Raw genomic sequence first — 19,132 nt, 5'->3', positions numbered from 1 at the left:
GCTTGTAAAATAAAACAAACTACTTGTAAAATGAATGAATATTAACGGCCCGCTTACTTTTATTCAAATTTCTAACAAATGACGTTAATTGTCAATGAATATTAACTTTAAACAATAGTATGTTTAAGGATATGTCCGTGGGCATAGTTGCATTAAATTTTCTCATCAAAATAAATGTTATGACTATTGCAATACTATAAAATCGCTCGCCAGATAGATAAGAATAAACAAATCTATCTGGTGCATTTTTCATCTCCATGATTCAGTAGAATCAACAATATCAATCTAGTCAATTATAACCTATAGTTTAAAAAAAATGAATTTCAAAACTAATATTAAAACACTTTATTATAAATAACAAACAAAATTAAAAATGTTGGTATCCAGAAACTTCTGGATGATGATATTTCGAGTCTGTTTCGGAGCTAGGCTTTTGAATTATTAAAAGCAAAATAGCGTTAACAATATGAGTCAATGTGTATATAATTGATGGAATTAGAGCATTTGATGATCTCTTATTAAATGCAAAGAAAACCTTTGAATAAAGTGTGGCAATAATTCCTGAAATAAAGAATAAAGAAAGCGTTTGATAAACAGGAGATCTGAGAATAGCAACAAATGCAAAAGTTATAAAGCATGAGCAATAGATAATAATGAAAAACACTTCGATAAAATCAAATGTTTTGAATTCGGAAATTTTTTTAAGAATTGGAATAAAATGAATATGTTTCTTGGAGAACCTTGATACAAAATCTAAAAATCCTACAAGAGATGAGAGAATTCCGGCCAATATCACAAAATCATTCTTATTTTTGTGGGAATGGAAAGAAAAATCAATTGTTACTGAGAGAGTATAAAATCTATATATTACTAAAAACAAAACACCAAACAAATTCATGAAAAATGGACTGTCTGAAAATAATTTTGATAATGGATTTGAAATGAACGTAATTGATGCGCAAAACACTAGCGTAAATATATTAGTGGCTGAAAAGCTATGCATTTGCCAAATATAATAGAAATGGTACAAGAAAAGCATCCATCCAGTAAATGAGAGCAAATTTCCGGTAATTCTAATAACGTTTATCTGGCTTTTACCTCCAAAACTATATGTTACCTGTATTCCGCGAATATCTTTCAAAGTATAATTAAAATATGATTCAATATTAATTTGATTAAAAGTATAAATTGGCGTGTTAATAAAATTTTGACTAGATGATAATGTCTGATATGCATGAAAGTCTTTTGTAAAAGATAATCCGTTATTTGAAATGTTTTTGACTGTTTTTCCGTGATTATTTACGAAATATGCAGTTGAATAAGTTGAAAAATTGCAGGATGTGGGAATTTCTGAGTAATACCTTATAAAGCGATATGAAACCGATAAATATTCTGTTTGATCTTGTAAGTTTGTGAAATTTAGTTTTATGTATGCATCGTTATTATCATTTGACTTTGAAAATGGAACTATAATACTTTTTTGCTGATCCGAATTTTTCAGATTGTTACAAAAAACCATAACTAAGCAAATGAATGCAATCATGATAATAAACGCAGTAATGCTTGTTGAAAAATACATATATGAGCTAACGTCATCGCGTTCATCTTCCTGTTCTAGATCAATTGAGACATCATCAAGCATTTTGAATCACTTTTGATCTTGAACATATATAAAATCAACATATTGACAGTAAACATTTCTTAAATTCAATATATTAGCATAATTTAAGGTGAAATTCTACAAGCTATGGTACTTCAATAGTTCATTACCATGCAATCAATAGATGTCACTTTTAAAATGAATACATGAGATTGTACAAGAAAATTTCAATTAAATGCGAATATTGAAAATTCATCAAATTATTTGAGAATTAATTTTCATAATATTTGGGATATTTGCTCATTTAGCATCCTTTATTTTGAAATTGTGAGAAAATTTGTTCAATATTAATGAAAAAGTATCAAAAATATGAAAAAAATACGCTCAGTGATTGGTCAATGTAGAGTCTCATACATTGAAGTTGGGGTTGTGATAATATTTTATATAATTTCATTAAAGATAGCAATGAAATTATCAAATATTTTGCATAAGCTGATTTGGTTTGAGATTCAAAGGGTACTTAAGCATAAACAAACTAGGAAAAGAATCAATTGATTCAAATAAAGAGCGCAGATGAGTCCTTTCCATTGAGACTGGAATGCAAAAAAAGTGCTAATATTATGAGCTCTTCTCAAACTGTGAACTTCAAGCCACTGAGGAACAACCTTGATGAGATTGAGAAAACAAGAGCAACCATGCAATCATTTACAGATAGATTTGAAAAGAAACTAAGCACTTTAGAAAAAAAAGTACAAATCAAAACTTCTGTTCTGGATAGAGCCGAACAAGAACTCAATAGAGTTGAATTGTATATCGAAAGATTCGAGAAATTATTAACAGATTTAGAAAAAACGAAACAAAACACTAATGAAGACCGCGGCACATCTATTAGACAATTAAAAGAAATAGAAAAATATCAAATTGATCAGGATTGTGAAACAAACAGAAATGCTGAAGAAATGCGTACTTTAGAACAAATTACAAAGCTTCTTTCTGAATATTGGTCAAAATATGAAGAGCTTGATGCATTGGCTGCACATTACAGATATTTCAAACCATTTCCAGATGAATACGATGATAATTTTGATTATGAAGAATAATTTTATTCGATGTCTTCCGATATTATATATTAGTTTGTTGTTATGTTAAATACTTGTATAGAATTACTATTAGTTGAAACCATTAATCTTATTTTAATATTTTTATCAAATTATTTATTTAGAAATACAAACAAAATAGCTCAAAAATGAGTAGTCTAACGCATTAAAGAACATGAATCAAGAAATGGAAATGTTAAATTAATATCCAGATAAATCTAAAGAACTTTCCTCTGAATAAGACGTGTGCTTACGCATATGAGGAGGTGGACCACCTGGTTTAAGATTGCCAGGAATTGGTCTCGGATCCCTCAACGCATTTTGAGGAAATTGCTCACTAAAATTGATGCTTTCCTCTGTAGTTGATTCGTCAGTAAATCGTGAAGGTTTCTTCGTTTGAACAGGATTCTGTAAAGGTGGAGGCTTTGGCAAAAATTTGGGCTGAGGTACTTTAGCGTGCTTTGCCTTTGTATTATTCTTTGGTTGAGATTTGGAACTCTCTGGTTTTGTTTTCTTCTTCTCCTTTGGCTTTGGAGGTTGGATTGGTTTTCGATTCTGAATGAAATGCATAAGAGCTTGTATTGGAGCATTTTCAGCAACTTCATCTCCAGAGAAGTCCAATTCATCTATTTTATTTGATCGTGAATCGAAATGAATTGTGTTGTTGGATTCTACTTCAATTGTTTCGTATGTCATACTTAAAGCGAATGAGCATAGGTATTGCATAACCAAATCAGCTGCAATTTCATATGCTTCTTCAGTATTTGTATTTTTGAAATTTGTTAATTTCTTATTTTTTGATTCAATTGCCTCCTCGCATACTTCTTTAAGGAATAAAGCCCGAAGCTTGTTCATTGTTCCGTTAATTTTCATTTCTTCAATGACTTTTTTATTCATTTTTATAAAATTTTAGAAATTTAAACGCATACGACAATCTGTCACTTTTTGGAATTCTCATGGGGAATATGAGTATCAGCTGAAAATCCTTCCAAAATAGTAGTTGTGGATTCACACTAGTTAAATGATATCTGTTTTTAAATTTTTGGTTGGAAAATTAAAAAAAATTGGAAATAGATAGAAAGCAATGCATAATAATTGTTGTATTCATTTGAAATAGCTATAACGATTATGAAAGACAAAGCAATAAACAACACAATTTTATTATAAAAACATAATCTATTTTTCAACGAAATCTTCGTCATCATCTTTGAAAATAAGATTTTGGAAGCCACCAAAAGTTGCCTTGGGTTCAATTGAAATACCAAGGTACGTTTGTGGATTTTGTTTAACTTCTGCAAATTGGATCTTATCATGGGAGCCTTGCAGCAGAAAATGTGGAAAATATGGTCCGAATAAAGCTCCGTCTAACTGTTGGTTTGTATTGTAAATATCATGGCAGCAGGGGCAATAAACTTTAACTTTTTCTTCACCATACGAGGGGGTCATTCCTATTGGAAGTAAATTATGATGGTTGCATGCTACTCTTGGACATTGACCAAAGATTCCACTTTCATATTTCTTTTTCACTTTTTTAACACCAGCGTATGTAAGTAAAAATCGAGCATGAATTAATGTGTAGAGTTTCTCTGCTTCCTTTAAGAGCTGTTTTGTAGTCATTCCGGGAGGAAGTTCATAAAATTGGCCTCGTAAGAATTTAACAACTTCTGAATATCCTTCTATTATTGAATTTAATCCATATAAGTTAAAATTATCATTTAAATATGCTTCATCTACGTATGTAATCCAATCTGATTGCGCAATGAACTCGTTTATCCATTCACATGAAGACATATCTGATTCGTCGTTGATTGAAGTCATTACTGGCTTTTGTTTTGGAGGTTTAGTAATGGCTCCATCAAAAAGAAACATTTTTTTTTATTTTGATTTTTTTTATCCAGTATTTCCTTATGAAAGAACATTGACCATAACTAGGATATTACTAAATATTAAGAAAATTTATGTTGATTTCACATAGAAAATCAAATCTACGTGCTACTCTTGTGGTGATTCTTAGCATTTCTTGAAAATTATGGTACATACCTTTCTGGAAAGTGTATTTGCATACCCATGAGTACTATATTGGAAATATCTTTAAAATCATCCTTCTATTGAACAGAAATATTCCGCATTCCAAAATCTTGAAAAAAATAATGGCAAAATGGCCATATTTTGAATGGATTAATTTATATAGCTATAGTAGTATCCAAAATAATTATAAATATATCTTTAACCCACTTCACAGGAATCGATCAATGAAACCAGTGTAAAATCGATAAAATACTGATTAAATTTAAGATACCTTTCATGAGACATTAGAATTAGCAAAGCACTAGCTTCCCTCATTCAAGGTTCTACTTTCATTGTTTTAAGGTAAATAGCATTTTGGGTGAATTCCTAATAGATCAGGCTTGAATGATGAAAACAGCAAATATCAACAAAAACATTATCTGGCATAAATATTTTCGATAGTATTCAATTTTTTCTGAAGAGAATTTTGAAATCAAAAAAAATGTTTTTGTTTCTGAACTTAGCATCAGCTGTTGGTCCAGAACCAAGTGAAGAATATCTGATATTTAACAGTGCATCTATCAAGGGTGGTGGATGCTATCGAATTCCATCTTTGGTTACTGCGAAAAATGGAACAGTGATTGCCTTCATTGATCTCAGACCAGGTAGCTGTGGAGATCTTAACTATGACAATAAAATCAAAATTGCAGCAAGACACAGTTACGATGATGGTGTCACATGGAGTGATGAAAGAATGGTTGCTGATTATGGTGATAATCTCTCCTCTTCAGATTCTTCATCTATTCTCAATACACAAACTGGTGAAATTGTTGTGTTGTACAATTTTTGGAATTACAATACAGAAAAAGGAATTTATAAGCAGCACGTCAAGATATCATCAGATAATGGTGAAACATGGGGCGAACCTATCGATATCACAGATCAAATTGCTCCACCAGATTCCCAGAATCATTTCAAGTTCATAACATCTGGCAAAGGTGCCCAAGCAAAGACTGGCTACTTATATCAAGCTCTCGTTGATGTTTCTGCTGGAAATTCTGTTTATCTCATTGAATCAAAGAATGGCGGAAGAAATTGGACAAGAATCGATGTCAGGTGCCAAGTTGCTGATGAAACAACTCTTATACCTCTAGAAAACGGAAACATTCTTCTTAATGCCCGTACATTTGACCACCATCGCAGATTCTTTGAAATTGATCCAGTAAATCAGAAACTTGTCAAACAAGAAGATAGACCTGATTTGGTAGACCCGAACTGCGATGCTGGCTTCATGAAGTATTATTACGGAAAATCAAATATCGTTTTCTTCTCCAACGCAAATAACGCTGGTGGTAGATCAAACATGACAATCAAGTACTCACTTGATGATGCTAAGACATTCTCAAGCGGAAAGGTTGTTCAGCCAGGTGGTGGTGGATATTCTTCTATCACTGTAAACAGAAAGTATGAAGTAGTCATGTTATACGAGAATCCAGGAAAGAATGGCATCACTGTGAGAAACTTACCAATGAATTGGGTTTTGAATCAATAAATTTTAGTAAATAGATAATATATCCTTAATTATTTGATTAATAACTGAGGTAAATGAAATATATGGAATACGATTATAGAATTTTTTAAATTTTAGGGCAGGTAGGGATTTAAGAAATGGTGAGAGCTGATGGAATAATATTCAAATTAATAAAATGCAGTAGAAATAAATTACAAATGTTTTTCAGTTCATTTAGGTTGTTGTACGGTCTCTTATAAGAATAACAGAGCAAATTGAAGAACAGAAATTAGAAAATGAAATTAAATATTTTAATATTGTGATTTAAATGTGAAGGTCATTTGGCCGAGTGGTCTAAGGCGCCAGTTTAAGGCACTGGTCCGCGAGGGCCTGGGTTCGAACCCCAGAGTGACCATTTTTTCTTGTTTTGTTTCATAATTTTTCATAATCATTTTTGCTTCTTTAGACCTGATTAGAAAATCCTTTTACTGGAAGAAAAATGACTGAAATTGAATTTCAGCAAATGATGTTATAAAATTATTAAATTTATAGTGGTTTTGATAATATCTTCAAATTTTTCTTCATGAAAGATATTTTATGGCTCACTTCCTCATTGTCAACTAATAGCAAAAGTTCAAAGAAAAATATCTCAAAGAGACGGAGTGAAATAGGAAATCAAAAATACGTAAAGTTAAATTAGTAGGTACACACGTTTTTATATTTTATGAAATAGATGAATGTCTACTGGATTTTCGGTAAATTTGGAAGAACTTTTGAGCCTCTTCTAGAAGCGATAGGAACAGGTCGTGACAGCTGTAAAGCCACTGGCTTTACTTTCACCTGTTCCTTTGAGCCGAACGAAGATAATGAACCTGATTTTGTAAGAGAGTGATCAGAGTCGAGGCTGACCTTACGGCCGTCGCCAGGGCTGAATGAAATATGAGATATCGCCTTGAACACTTGGTTAGCGTTGTAGACCGATTTTGCAATATTGTAAATAATTACGCCGTCTGTTTCTTGGTTGCTGAGTAATTCGTTCTGTATTTGTTCTTCGTTTGCAAATGCCTTAATGCTATCGAAAACCTCATTTGAAAATTGATCATTTTGAGCTAAGAATGGAACCAAAAGCTGATAAAGGGTTTTTGCGAACCATGGATGCTCTTTTATATCTCTAGTATTGTATCGATGAGCTGGGCTAGCCGTAATTAACTTCTTGAATAAGTCAATGATTGATTGACTTAAGAAGTTTGGATAAGCAACAATCATACCAGTAATAGTTTCCTTGTTATCCATCGGGAATGGTGAGCCGCCAACGACGCAGTAATACAAAAAGATTCCGAGGTCCCAGAAATCTGCGGCGGCAGAATAAGAATTAGCAACAAGATATTCAGGTGGCTGGAAAGGTAGAGGAGCAAAAAGTTGTGTACCACAAGCAGCACTGCCTGAATTGGGTTGGGTTCCCCAGAAATCAACGCATCTGATAACATTATTTTCATCGACCATAAGAATGTCCAAACACAGGTTTCCATGGATCATATTCATTTGTGTTTGCATGTATTCGATGATAAAGTATAACTGTGCGAAATAGGGACGAGCTTGGGCTTCATTCCATCTTGTCTTGGCTTCTAAGAGCTCTTTAAATGTTCCACCTCGCATAGGCTCGAGAACAATATATACAAACTTGCTATCTTCGAGTTTTGTGATGTATTTAGCTATAAAAGGATGGAAAAATGTCTTGAGGCAATAAAGGTCGTTTTCGAAGTATTCTTTGTTATTATCAATAGCTAAAAACTTTTTCGAATAGACTTTTATTGAAACTTCTTGTGAAGTTACAGAATGATGGGCTCCCCATAAAACAAACCTTTCATTTTTCATGAGTTGGGCTTCTAAAATGAATTTGCCTACCTTGGCATGCGGAGTTAGCTGATCTAAAGACATATTTTTAGGATGAAAGGAGTTTAGAAGGAAGTGACGATTTATAAATTCAAAGCACGTTCAACATTTCAGAACAACCATTTTTTTGTTCAGAAATTTGGAACTAGCTCTAAGGTAGTCACAAAATCTAAGTAGTGAGGCTCTCAAAAATTGAACCGTACTCCATACAAAATTTGTGTACCCTCACTACTTAGATTTTGTGGCCTTCAATTGAGAGGTTAGTTTTGATAGAGCACGTTATAAAATTAAAAGGGAAAAATAAATAAAATTTAAACATTTAATTATATATAATGTAAGGAGTGTAATTCCAAATTTTCTAAAAACTATTCAAATTTGAGCATTTTTTTGGAAATAGTAAATCTAATATGTACATCTAATAACAACATGATTCATCACCTTTTCAAGCTCTGCAGTCAATTTTTTGAAATTTGATTGAAATAAATGTAGCAAAAATTACATTTCATTAGGGAATATATGAGTTTCTCTGGAAACAGGCTGATAAATTTTAAATTTTGTCCAATCAACATGAATGCATTGAGAAATTTGGATTGATTTTCTGGTAGAATCTGGAACAATTCAACCATGTATAAATGGATCATGTAATCATCATGAAATGTTAGTGTTAGAGTTCAAAAGAAACAGAATGAGTGGAAATCAAACACAATCTGAATAATTTTAAACGTATACAATCTTTAAGTTTGTATTTTGAATTCTACATATATGATTGTGTAATTCGTTCTTTCAAATTTTCGGATTCAGGCATGTTTTGATAAAATTCATTCCCAAAAACGTCAATTAACAATTAAATTTAGTGTATTTTAAATATATATACGTATTATATTTTATAAATTATATTAAATTCGCAAAATTTTAAGTTTTAAACAAAAATAAAAAATGTTCAAAATATGAAATTATGCATAGGATATTAAAATTTACATGTGAGCAATTTTTTGAATTGCTTTCAATTTTCATATTGAAATTTTTAAGATTTTTTGCTGAAATAATAAGCAAGAATATCAACCTAAATAATATTAAATTCCATGCGTTAATTTCCTCTCAAAAGTCATTGACCGCCTCTCAATCTAGATTTTGTGAGTACTTTACTTCAAATCTGGTAAATGTAATAATTTCGGAATCATTTTCTGGAATTGCAAAAGGTGAAATTCTAATAAAAATTATTACACAGGTCTCAAAACAATGACTTCTCTGAAAATCATAATTTATCGAAACCAGCCAAATAGAGAAAAACCTTTGTGTATATATGAAATAAGGCAATTTATTATTTTTTATGGTCTCTTGGAGAACTTCGAAAAATTATTTTTTTAACTTGGTGTAGTATTCATAGTCAAATGTTTGGTGATCGCTCGCTTGAAACTATATAGACTATTTGCATTAACAAAAACTATCAATAGTTCAAAGATAAGTTTAAGGGTCCACTGTAAAAATTGAAAGTCTCTCAAAATTGAGAGGCGATTTGCAAATAATCGTTATCGTCTTTTTTCGAAAATCCACTTTCCCTAGTGTTCTGATTAATATTTTGTAAATGTAACAATGAAGTATATGCTTTAATAAGATGATAATATATTCTATCACTTCAAATCGCATAAAAATTGCAAAATCAGCGAGTTTTATAAGAACAAGATTTTTTCGAATTTTTTCGCTTTTGGATGCATGTTTTGAAAAATAGATATTTTCGAATTTTGATTTAATTTTAAGTATAAGTTTTATATTAGGAATTTTTTTGACCTATTTCCAATCATTAATTCCGATGTTTTTCTAGGAATTTAATTGAGAAGAAATTAAGAATTTCGCTTTAATGCCATTACAAACTAATATTATGATGCATGTAGTTTATATTTATTGAGGCTAATGCCGGAATACCTTGCATTTTAAAAAAAATTCAAAGAATTGACAATTGGATAGCACAAATTTAATTTTCTAGACAAAGTATTATTGTTTATATATTCAAAACATTATCCTTAGTTTAGATATGTTGGTCAAAAATTTTGGTGTTATTTTTTGTGTTTAAGCATAAAGTATGTATTTACTTATGAAAAATAAGCATTTTATTGATTATCATAAAGATATACCATAACAAATTGAAAAAATTAAAAAAAAAGGTGTATTTTAGTGGGTATTATTCTGGCCAATACCCATTTTTGCACGATTTAATATTAACCATATCAATAGACGACTCAATGTAAAAATTTAGATATTATTTTTTTCATTATTCAAACTTTGATAAATTTTAGTATAATGAATGATTTTGTTTCGTGTATGATACAGAAATGAAAAGCTTAATTAATATTGTTTTGCATTTTTTCAAGAATGTTAGAGTACATCTACATTAAAAAATCGGATTCGAATTGCGATACTGCATCAAATTGATGCACATCTGATAGGGATCTCAAAAGAGTAGAGTTAATTTTTTTGTGTTTTTTTAAGTTTTGGGCCTTAGTAAAACACCATCTTGAGCAATATTTTTGGGATGACGATAGGCCTTATTTGGCCTTACAGTGGACCCTTAAAAAAATGAAAATAATATGTCTGACAGTTCATTCAATTTTTACAAATTAGATAAAAAAAAATATCAAGAAAGCTATTACATATTCGTATTTCTTGAGAGTGCCACTTCTTAATAACCGACTATTGAATTTATAAATTATTAATATCAATGATCGCATTTTGTGAAAGTAAAAATGTAAAAATTTCCTCAGGAGGTTAAAAAAATTCAATGTCTTATTTGCTCAATTTTTCTGAATGCGACGATTTCGTAATTCTCAAAATACTTTCATTGAGAAATCAGGCAGCGTTTAAGGATTAATCTTGTGTTGAGTACGTGATCATAAAAAACTTGGAAAAATCGATTGATAACGCAATTTTTAATCTGTTCGTCAATACAATAAGAAATATTTTCCTTTTATTTCTCCTCCTATTTTACATTTCTATGATATAATAGCAAAAGAAAGATTATCAGCTAATCCGATTTCACATTTTTCCACTTGATATCAATTTTAGTTGTATATTTATCTTAATTTCTATTTTTATGTTGAAATTCAATTTGTTTTCCTTTTGTGTTTTGTTTATTGATCATAAATTCAAAAATACCATCTGAAATTAAAAATTAGATATTCATATGATTATATTGTGTTTTTGTCTAACAAAAAGACTTAACATGGGTTCACCTATCAATTTTTCCTTTAATAAATATATCATATATTAAGTGGATAACTGGTTAGACCCTGCAATTATTGACAAAATAGAATAACAGAGTACATTTATGAAATTTGATTGATTACAAATAGATCAGAAAGCGGGCTTCATATCCTAAATATACCTATCACAGTTTCAACATTGAAACACATATCTATCATTCAATTTTTATTGATTTATTGTTGATGAGCATTTTTCCTTTTTTTTTAGTCGTTTATTATTTTATTATTTTATTTGGTATTCCTTTTTTAACATACTTCAATTTCTGGTCTAAATAACTTTTACACTTATATAAAATATTGCTAAACATCATCAATCCTCTAATCAAAACACAAATTAATTAAGCTTGCAACCGAAATTTATTTTTAATTTCAGAAATGGCATTAAAAGTAAATAACTACATGCAAATATCTATAAATATATATATTCTCATTCATATAGATCATATAAAAAAAATACACTTATTTTCATATAACAACAAATAACAAACATAACTTTATCTTCCATAATAAAATAAATAAAATAAAAAAAATTATTATTGTTTTGCTTCTATTTCAGCTTTCCATTGTGCTAAGTTACTCTGTACTTGGTCAACATTACACTGCAATTTCGGCATGATCTTTGCAGCCGTCTGGAACAAAGGCAAGCAAACAGCCGTGTAAAAACCAATCTGTGACTTTGGTTTATCCAAATGTGCTCTATCATTCAAAGGAGATGTGTATTCCATGCCAGAAGCCTGCTCCAAATCACCCTGTCTAAAGAATTCTTCACAGAGAACATCACACCATTTATTGGCCAACTCGAATGGTCTAGAAACATTTGATACATCACCACATTTGATGAGAATTTCCAAGAACGAATATCTATCATTTTCATTCTTTTGGAGATCGAATTCTCCGTTGTCAACTCTCTGATTGATATCCTTAAGAATGTCGAAGTGTTTCGCCATATCTGTAGCCAATATCAATCTGATGATAAGTATCCACATGTTTTTGTATTCATTCGGCTGCAATTTCGAGAAAATGTTGCATTCTTCTTTCGACAAAATTCCAATCGAAACTGAGCAATGATGTGTTTCCATGACAGACTGGTTCTTGAACAACAAACCTAAAGGAGTCTCTGCTTTCTCATTGAAGGCATTCGTGAAGCCATCATGTCCAACATCATGGCACAAACACGCGACTAAAATCGCGAAAATCTCAAATTTCGACAAAATTGTGTTGCATCCAGAAACCAAAATCTGATAAGCAACAAACTGCATGACATCAACGGCGTGTCTCCAATTGTGGTAAGGAACTTTCTTGTAGTTATCGCGTATCTCGGAAAGGAATCTAAATAGTCTTTCGTTAGTTACTCCGAAAGTTTGGTTGATGTCAAAAATGTCGAAAATTGCATAGACAACTTTGATTAAACCAATTCCATCCCAATCAGGAGCGTTGAACTTGACCATCAAAACGCTGGATAACTTAGACATGTTGATGGTAAGTTTGTTGGGGATCTTGGATGTTAATTGGAGCTCGTTGTCCGCAATCCAAGACTTCATTTCACTGGCTGCTTCTCCGAGAGTTGCAACTTCTTTCATGCGGAATATTTCGATGGAAACTGATGCGAAAACTGAGAAACACTCGAGTAATTTGACATCTTCGGAAAGAATCTTCCAATTGCAGGAGATTTCGATGACACCAAGAGTTGCTGCTTCACTGGACATAAGTGGTAAACAACAAATAACTTCGTTGGAGCCTTCTTTGTCTTCTTCTTCGTCATCTTCAACAACGCCGCCTTGGGACTCTTTGTTCTCATTCTTTTCATCGCTAAATGAGCTCTTGTCATCATTGAAAGAGTTTGCGCCATTGTCGAGAGCATTGCTGAATGGACTTTGTCCATCACTGAATGGTTCTGGTCCATTGAACTGTGGATTTGCCTTTGGAGCAGGACTTCCTGGTGGAGGAGATTTTTTATCGTCCGGGGAATTCCCATTGTCACTTTTTTCGGCGAATGGAGAACCATGAGCAAATGGAACTTCGCCTTCTGGAGGGTTATCTGGGAAGGCAACATGGCGTGGTGAATCTTTTCTTGGTGGTTGCTCTTGTTCTTGACTTGATTCTTCATCATCGCTTGTAACTAACATCATTTGGTTTCCAAGTGCGTTTTGATCAATCAAACCGAGGTTAGAATGTGTACTTTGGATGTAAGGAACGCCGAATTGGTTGACTGGTACATTTTCTTGTTGATTCTGCTGATCATCTTTTTGATTTTGTTCCTCTTCTTCATCATCCGCCTTGAGAAGCGCGTTTGGACTGAAGTTAAAGTGGCCTGATTCGGATTTTGGTACTCCTATTCCACCAAATGGATGAAAACCGCCATCATTTATATCCGGATTATTTTGTGCAAATTGATACTGTTCATGAGGAGTCATTCCATGAAGGTTCATTTGCAAGTTTTGGTCTATACTTATATTGTTTGCCATTTCATCTTCAGCGTAAAATTCTTCTTCTTCAGCATATTCTCCTTCATCTTCACCAAATACAAGCAGATCAGCATCTAAACCTGCAGCAAGGATCTTTTCAATAGCTGCGTTTAGTTGTTGTGTCTGTGTATGACCTAAAACTTCTTTATGATCAAATAACATAAATTTACGGTTCTGAATAGTTTCATTAGCGAACATTGTTCCGTATTTCTGTTGTTCGCCAATATTCATTTCTTCTTTCAGTGAATTGTCTACTTCGTCGATCAAAAAAAGTGTCACTCTCGAAGCATTTACAATTTCCTTGATGTTTTGAAGAATTTCTTCAAGGATTTTGTTGAGAGAGTTTGCAGTAGTATTGAGAGAAGCAGTCATTTCGATGAACGATCGAAGCTGTCTTGTTAAATCAAGACTTGCTTTGTACAATCTTGCATTATCAATAGAAATTCCACAGAAAACGTTGAAAGCAAGTAACATTTTGATATCATCGTCGTCGAATAAGCCATCATTAAGCTTGTTAATCATTTCTGTAACACCCGTAATTTCACCTCTGTTATTTTCAATGGGAATACAGAGAAGTGAACGCGTAGTAAAGCCTGTGGCAAGATCTACACTCCTATCGAACCTTGAATCTGCATAAGCGTCCTTAATATTTACGATATCTCCTGATTGAGCGCAGCTTCCTACGATACCACGGCCAATTTTCACACGAATTGCGTTGGAAAGGCCACCGTGGAACCTGGTGACGAGCTCGTTATGTGCGGCATCGACCAGGAAAAGAGAACAACGCTCACATGACAATAATTTTGTCGCGTGGTTCATAATTGTCGGGAGAAGGGTATCGATATCGAGAACTCCTGACAGAATTTCGGCAACTTCGAGTAAACTTTTCAGTCTTGTCTCAAATTGATCTATTTCTTCATCCAATGATTTCGGCAAGAAAAGGAATGAAAGAGCTCTACATGCGAACGGTATCGTTACTTGGAGCTTATTTTCATCGAGTGCTGAAAATGTGGGCTTTCCCTTTGGAGATTTCAAAATGCAGACCCAAGTACATTCATTTTCATCGACAAATGGCATCGAAAGGGCTGCAACTTGGTCGACACCATCTATTTCTGGTAAGTAGTTCGCTGCTTGTGTTACATCTGGTACATTTATTGCCGTAAGGTACACAAAAGAATCGGATGAAAATCCAAGTTTCCCTTCTTGAAGGAAATCCTTGTTTTCGGCATCGGAATCTTTTGTAATGCGTAAGTATTGCTGGGTTTTCGGTCTGTAAACAATGAAAAACACATATCCGCATTGAAAATATTTTGCAAAAGTTTCACAGACAACTTCTGCAGATCGTTGTGATATTTTAAGTGAATCTGATATATTTTGCGTGTTAAATCTGTTAAATAAAGTTGAACCGTAAATTTTGAATTTTTCGATTAATTTTGTTGCTGTTTTGAATTCATAGTCAGTAAATGGACTCTGGGAATTCAATCCAAGTGATATTTGTGCTACATATGCAATCGTACCATTGTCGCCGTCAATAGGAAAAACCAATATGTTATTTTGTGGACTGACAAGTGCTCCATCATTTGCACTATTAAATTTTTCATGTTCACATTGGACAGGAGCTGTGATATATGAGCCAACTCGAAAAACTTCGCCCATAATTCCTGTCCCTGCAATTACACTTTTTCTGTAAGATGGAGCGTAAAATATGTTCTTTTCGGTTTCATATTTCCAAACAATTGCTATTTTTGTTTTGAAAAGCCTTCTAAAACCAGATTCAAGAGCAATATTATCAGGTTGCTCGAGAAGTGATTGAGCAATTTCGTCAAACATCTCGTCAAATGATAGCGATGGTAAAGGCTCATCGATGTGTTGATAAACTTGTGAAATACTGAAGTTAATTTTTCCTTGATGAGGAATTTTTTGTTGATTAGGACTTTTCACTTGCTTCATTGGAGCTACAATCTGCCGTCCTATATTCTTCTTAGACTTAATATTGTTCCTACTGTCTAAGTTTTTGATAATGTCTTTCAGGCGAGGCTCGATCGCCAAGATCGTAGAACGCCTCAAAGTCATTGTAAAAAAAACGAGAAAAATTTACACGCGTATGAAAATTTTTTGATTTGGCAATGTAATTCAGGTTTTGGTAACAATGAAATTGAAAAATACTTGAAGAAAAAGCTATATAATCACATCAAAAAAATATCGATACATCGAAAAAAGGAATGATAAGCATTTATACGTCAACCATATATCTATCATCCATTGTATATGACAATTACAATATAGACCAGTCTATATTTTTGAGATAGAATAGAGATATGTTGAATTAAACTTAATGAGTTTATAATTCTCAAGTATGATTTACCTTGTATTTATTATTGTATAAAGTTAGAAAAAATTAATTACTTGAGGAGCATTTATATCGTATATATACAAATTCAAAACAATATCAAAATGTGTGGAGTAATTTTGAAAAGTATTATAAGCAATGTAGTTAATTTATTACTAAGAGTTTCATCTACACAAATATAAATCTTAGAAGTGCAGATTTAACAATAAATTTTTAAATAATATCAATAATTATGATAATAAGTTAATGAAAGCGTATTACCAATGTATGATATTGTGTTCTAAAGTGAATTACCTACGAGTTTTGAGGTATAACGTAAAATTTTGAGCAAATCGAGAAATACTTCTGGCTAATAAAGTAACACAGATCAACTGACATAGTAGAACGTAATGATGTGCATGTTTTAATAGATTTAAATAAGTATTATTGTAATAGATTTTCAAAAACAAGAGAATTGCGAGTTTTCTAAGATGATTATGTTGCTTGGTATCTATACATGTTCTTGAAGTACCGTTTGGAATTCCAAATTTTTTTTGAAATCACGAATTTCAAGTTCAGATTCTAGAAATTTCATTTGAAAAATGAAAATTCATAAAAAATTTGGAAAATTGAAGGTAAAAATGTAATCCAAATAATTTTTTAAGACTAATTAATGATTAAATCAAAATTTGGTAACGACAATGCATTTTTATTTTATAAGAATATTATAAATTTACTATAAATAAACAAAAATATTCCATTTTGAAAAAATTTATTTTGTAATTTAGAATTATTCAAAAACCATAGAAGGGCTTAACACATACAATGTTGATGGTAATACTTTATTTAGGTTGATTTAATAAATTTCCAGATAATTCTATAAGTTTATTAATAATACAACAAATTAATATGGCATAGCATAAATAGGAGTTAAGGCAACCATAATTGCATCGTATATATCTTGAGGTGGTAAGTTACTTGAAGAAAACGATCTCATTGCAGCAAGAAGCATATTGACGCTGATTGGTAATTCAGGAGTGTTGAATTCGTAAGTAGAAGCGTTCATATATCCTTCTGGCCTCCAATGTGGTGAGAATTCTGCCAAAACGGTGGCACCTTTGTAAATTGATAAGGAAGGGAACCATCTTTTCGTAAAATCAATATCCGTAAATACAGTCATTTCAAATTTGCGATTAATATATAAATTCATCTCTCCAACAAGTTTATCTTCGCTATTTTTAGAAATAGAAAGGCCAATTCCAATTTTATCGCCCATTCCAAATTGAGGTGTATTTGGAGTAAGAATTCTATTATGATAAGCCCCTCCTTTATCACATACGCAGTATCCTCTATCATCATATCCAACAGGAACATCCAACCCTGCACGTAATGTTGTTATTCCAAATCTACAGTGAGAGTCTGGGTTTGCGCTTATAATTATCATTTCCCAGTAATATTTTCCTTCTGATATAAAGCCTCGATTTGAACGACACAAACGGTAGCCTCCTGAATTAAAAGCAGTCTTGAAACCATCTCCAAATTCGTAAAATCTAGAACTCTTTAAATCAGAAAGTCTAAAATTTTGTTTTGATTCAGGATCTTGAACATTTGGTAAAAGTCCAAGTGCTGCACGTCTCCTAACAATCAATTCATCAAATTTTAATGAATTGTCATTGAGGATATCTGGTTCATCATCTGATAATCCGACTTTTTTACCTATACGAGGATAATGAATTTTCTTTTTCTTTGGTGGCTGTTGTGGTGGTGGGAGTTGCTCTTCTGGAGGATGTGGAATCTCAATGGTTGTTGGAGTTTCCATAATTTACAAAGAAAGGAAACGATAAAAAAAGATTCAATATTTTTTTGATTCGTTTCCAGGGTAATAGGGATGATATATTGAAAAAATAAGAAAAAAGTATTTAAATATTCATATTCAATAACCTTTAGATAATAATAAACATATCAGATACTTGAATTAAGCATTATATAATTACTTTCCGCTGACCATAGGCAAGAACTGATCAAATAAGTTACTATGAGCTGCTCCAAGCAACCTCTTTACATTTGCTATAGTTTCTTCCCTAGTTTGATTGCGTTTATTATACAAATTAATTTCTGAAATCATATGGTTAAAGTCTGCTGGACTTAATTCTTCCTTAGCTGCTTTAATAAACTGAGAGCTCTTTGATGCAGTACGAGTTGTAGATTTAGGTGGAGATTTAGCAATTGGAGAAATGTTACGAGTAGAAACTTGTTGTGACTGTGTTTGGGATGGTATATATGACTGAGGCTTGGCTTCTATCTTCTGTGGGGAAGAATTTTGAAGAGAAGTCTTTGGTTCTTGGGAAAATTGTGGAATGAAATTTTGCTTTGAGGTTGTATCAGATTTAACGTAAGGAATTTGATCAACAATGTTCTTAAGAGATTGGTTAAGAGAGAGGAATCTGTTAATTTCTTCTTCTTTATCTTGTAAAGCTTGCATTAAAGCTTGATTTTGTGCTTTGAGATTTTCATTCATTGCAAGTGCATTATTAAGTTCTGCTTCAGCCTTAGCTTTGCCTTCTTCAGAGCGTTGAAGATTTTGTTGCATGTATGATAATTGCTGTTCTAAATCTTCGATACGTTTTTGCCATGTTTTTAATTCTTCGGATTTCTGCTTCTTTGAATACTCAAATGCTTGTTGAAGTTGTTGTATGGCAGCTTGTACGTGCTGATCACCTTCACTCAACATTATTTGTACGTTTAGTCCTCAATTTTTTATTATTTCAAAAAGTGACATATAAAAAAGAAAAAAGAAAAAATGGGGCGAGCCGGGAATTGAACCCGGGACCTCCTGTACCCAAAACAGGAATCATACCACTAGACTACTCACCCTAACACACTAATTGAAAATTTTTATACTATAAAATAGAAATTAAAATGTGATAGTTTTGATTTGCCATAAATCCTTATCAATTGTTTTTTTTTGAGGAAA

General features: G+C 32.0%; 8 protein-coding genes and 2 non-coding genes across 10 annotated transcripts, besides 1 other annotated feature; 3 read left to right on the top strand and 7 right to left on the bottom strand.

Annotated features, from left to right (window-relative positions):
• Positions 1 to 2,220: 2,220 nt before the first annotated feature.
• On the top strand, positions 2,221 to 2,764 carry TVAGG3_0960070 (uncharacterized protein; the record flags this gene model as incomplete). Its single annotated transcript, XM_001319654.1, has 1 exon — positions 2,221 to 2,700. The coding sequence occupies one exon, from the start codon at positions 2,221 to 2,223 to the stop codon at positions 2,698 to 2,700; it is 480 nt and encodes a 159-aa protein (XP_001319689.1).
• A 95-nt stretch (positions 2,765 to 2,859) lies between these two features.
• Positions 2,860 to 3,610, bottom strand: TVAGG3_0960060 (uncharacterized protein; the record flags this gene model as incomplete). The annotated part of the gene is made up of 1 exon (XM_001319655.1): positions 2,899 to 3,594. The coding sequence occupies one exon, from the start codon at positions 3,592 to 3,594 to the stop codon at positions 2,899 to 2,901; it is 696 nt and encodes a 231-aa protein (XP_001319690.1).
• A 244-nt stretch (positions 3,611 to 3,854) lies between these two features.
• Positions 3,855 to 4,816, bottom strand: TVAGG3_0960050 (protein kinase regulator protein; the record flags this gene model as incomplete). The annotated part of the gene is made up of 1 exon (XM_001319656.1): positions 3,874 to 4,566. The coding sequence occupies one exon, from the start codon at positions 4,564 to 4,566 to the stop codon at positions 3,874 to 3,876; it is 693 nt and encodes a 230-aa protein (XP_001319691.1).
• A 375-nt stretch (positions 4,817 to 5,191) lies between these two features.
• Positions 5,192 to 6,313, top strand: TVAGG3_0960040 (sialidase 1 (lysosomal sialidase) family; the record flags this gene model as incomplete). The annotated part of the gene is made up of 1 exon (XM_001319657.1): positions 5,207 to 6,256. One exon carries the CDS (start codon positions 5,207 to 5,209, stop codon positions 6,254 to 6,256), a length of 1,050 nt encoding a protein of 349 aa, XP_001319692.1.
• A 236-nt stretch (positions 6,314 to 6,549) lies between these two features.
• On the top strand, positions 6,550 to 6,629 carry TVAGG3_0960030. Its single transcript has one exon. It is a non-coding gene; the product is annotated as a tRNA-Leu (tRNA).
• Positions 6,630 to 6,955: 326 nt separating this feature from the next.
• Positions 6,956 to 8,152, bottom strand: TVAGG3_0960020 (protein serine/threonine kinase protein; the record flags this gene model as incomplete). The annotated part of the gene is made up of 1 exon (XM_001319658.2): positions 6,956 to 8,152. The coding sequence occupies one exon, from the start codon at positions 8,150 to 8,152 to the stop codon at positions 6,956 to 6,958; it is 1,197 nt and encodes a 398-aa protein (XP_001319693.1).
• A 1,426-nt stretch (positions 8,153 to 9,578) lies between these two features.
• Positions 9,579 to 10,672: a mobile genetic element.
• A 1,167-nt stretch (positions 10,673 to 11,839) lies between these two features.
• TVAGG3_0960000 (cyclic nucleotide phosphodiesterase family) lies at positions 11,840 to 16,029 on the bottom strand (the record flags this gene model as incomplete). Its single annotated transcript, XM_001319659.1, has 1 exon — positions 11,898 to 15,902. The coding sequence occupies one exon, from the start codon at positions 15,900 to 15,902 to the stop codon at positions 11,898 to 11,900; it is 4,005 nt and encodes a 1,334-aa protein (XP_001319694.1).
• A 994-nt stretch (positions 16,030 to 17,023) lies between these two features.
• Positions 17,024 to 17,977, bottom strand: TVAGG3_0959990 (euchromatin binding; the record flags this gene model as incomplete). The annotated part of the gene is made up of 1 exon (XM_001319660.1): positions 17,063 to 17,977. One exon carries the CDS (start codon positions 17,975 to 17,977, stop codon positions 17,063 to 17,065), a length of 915 nt encoding a protein of 304 aa, XP_001319695.1.
• Positions 17,978 to 18,098: 121 nt separating this feature from the next.
• TVAGG3_0959980 (uncharacterized protein) lies at positions 18,099 to 18,902 on the bottom strand (the record flags this gene model as incomplete). Its single annotated transcript, XM_001319661.1, has 1 exon — positions 18,149 to 18,889. One exon carries the CDS (start codon positions 18,887 to 18,889, stop codon positions 18,149 to 18,151), a length of 741 nt encoding a protein of 246 aa, XP_001319696.1.
• Positions 18,903 to 18,960: 58 nt separating this feature from the next.
• On the bottom strand, positions 18,961 to 19,032 carry TVAGG3_0959970. Its single transcript has one exon. It is a non-coding gene; the product is annotated as a tRNA-Pro (tRNA).
• Between the last annotated feature and the right edge of the window lie 100 nt (positions 19,033 to 19,132).

The sequence above is a fragment of the Trichomonas vaginalis genome, chromosome I (assembly GCF_026262505.1).
Source record: "Trichomonas vaginalis G3 chromosome I, whole genome shotgun sequence".
In the NCBI taxonomy this organism is placed as follows: Eukaryota; Parabasalia; order Trichomonadida; family Trichomonadidae; genus Trichomonas; species Trichomonas vaginalis.
This window is presented reverse-complemented; position numbering and strand designations above follow the sequence as displayed.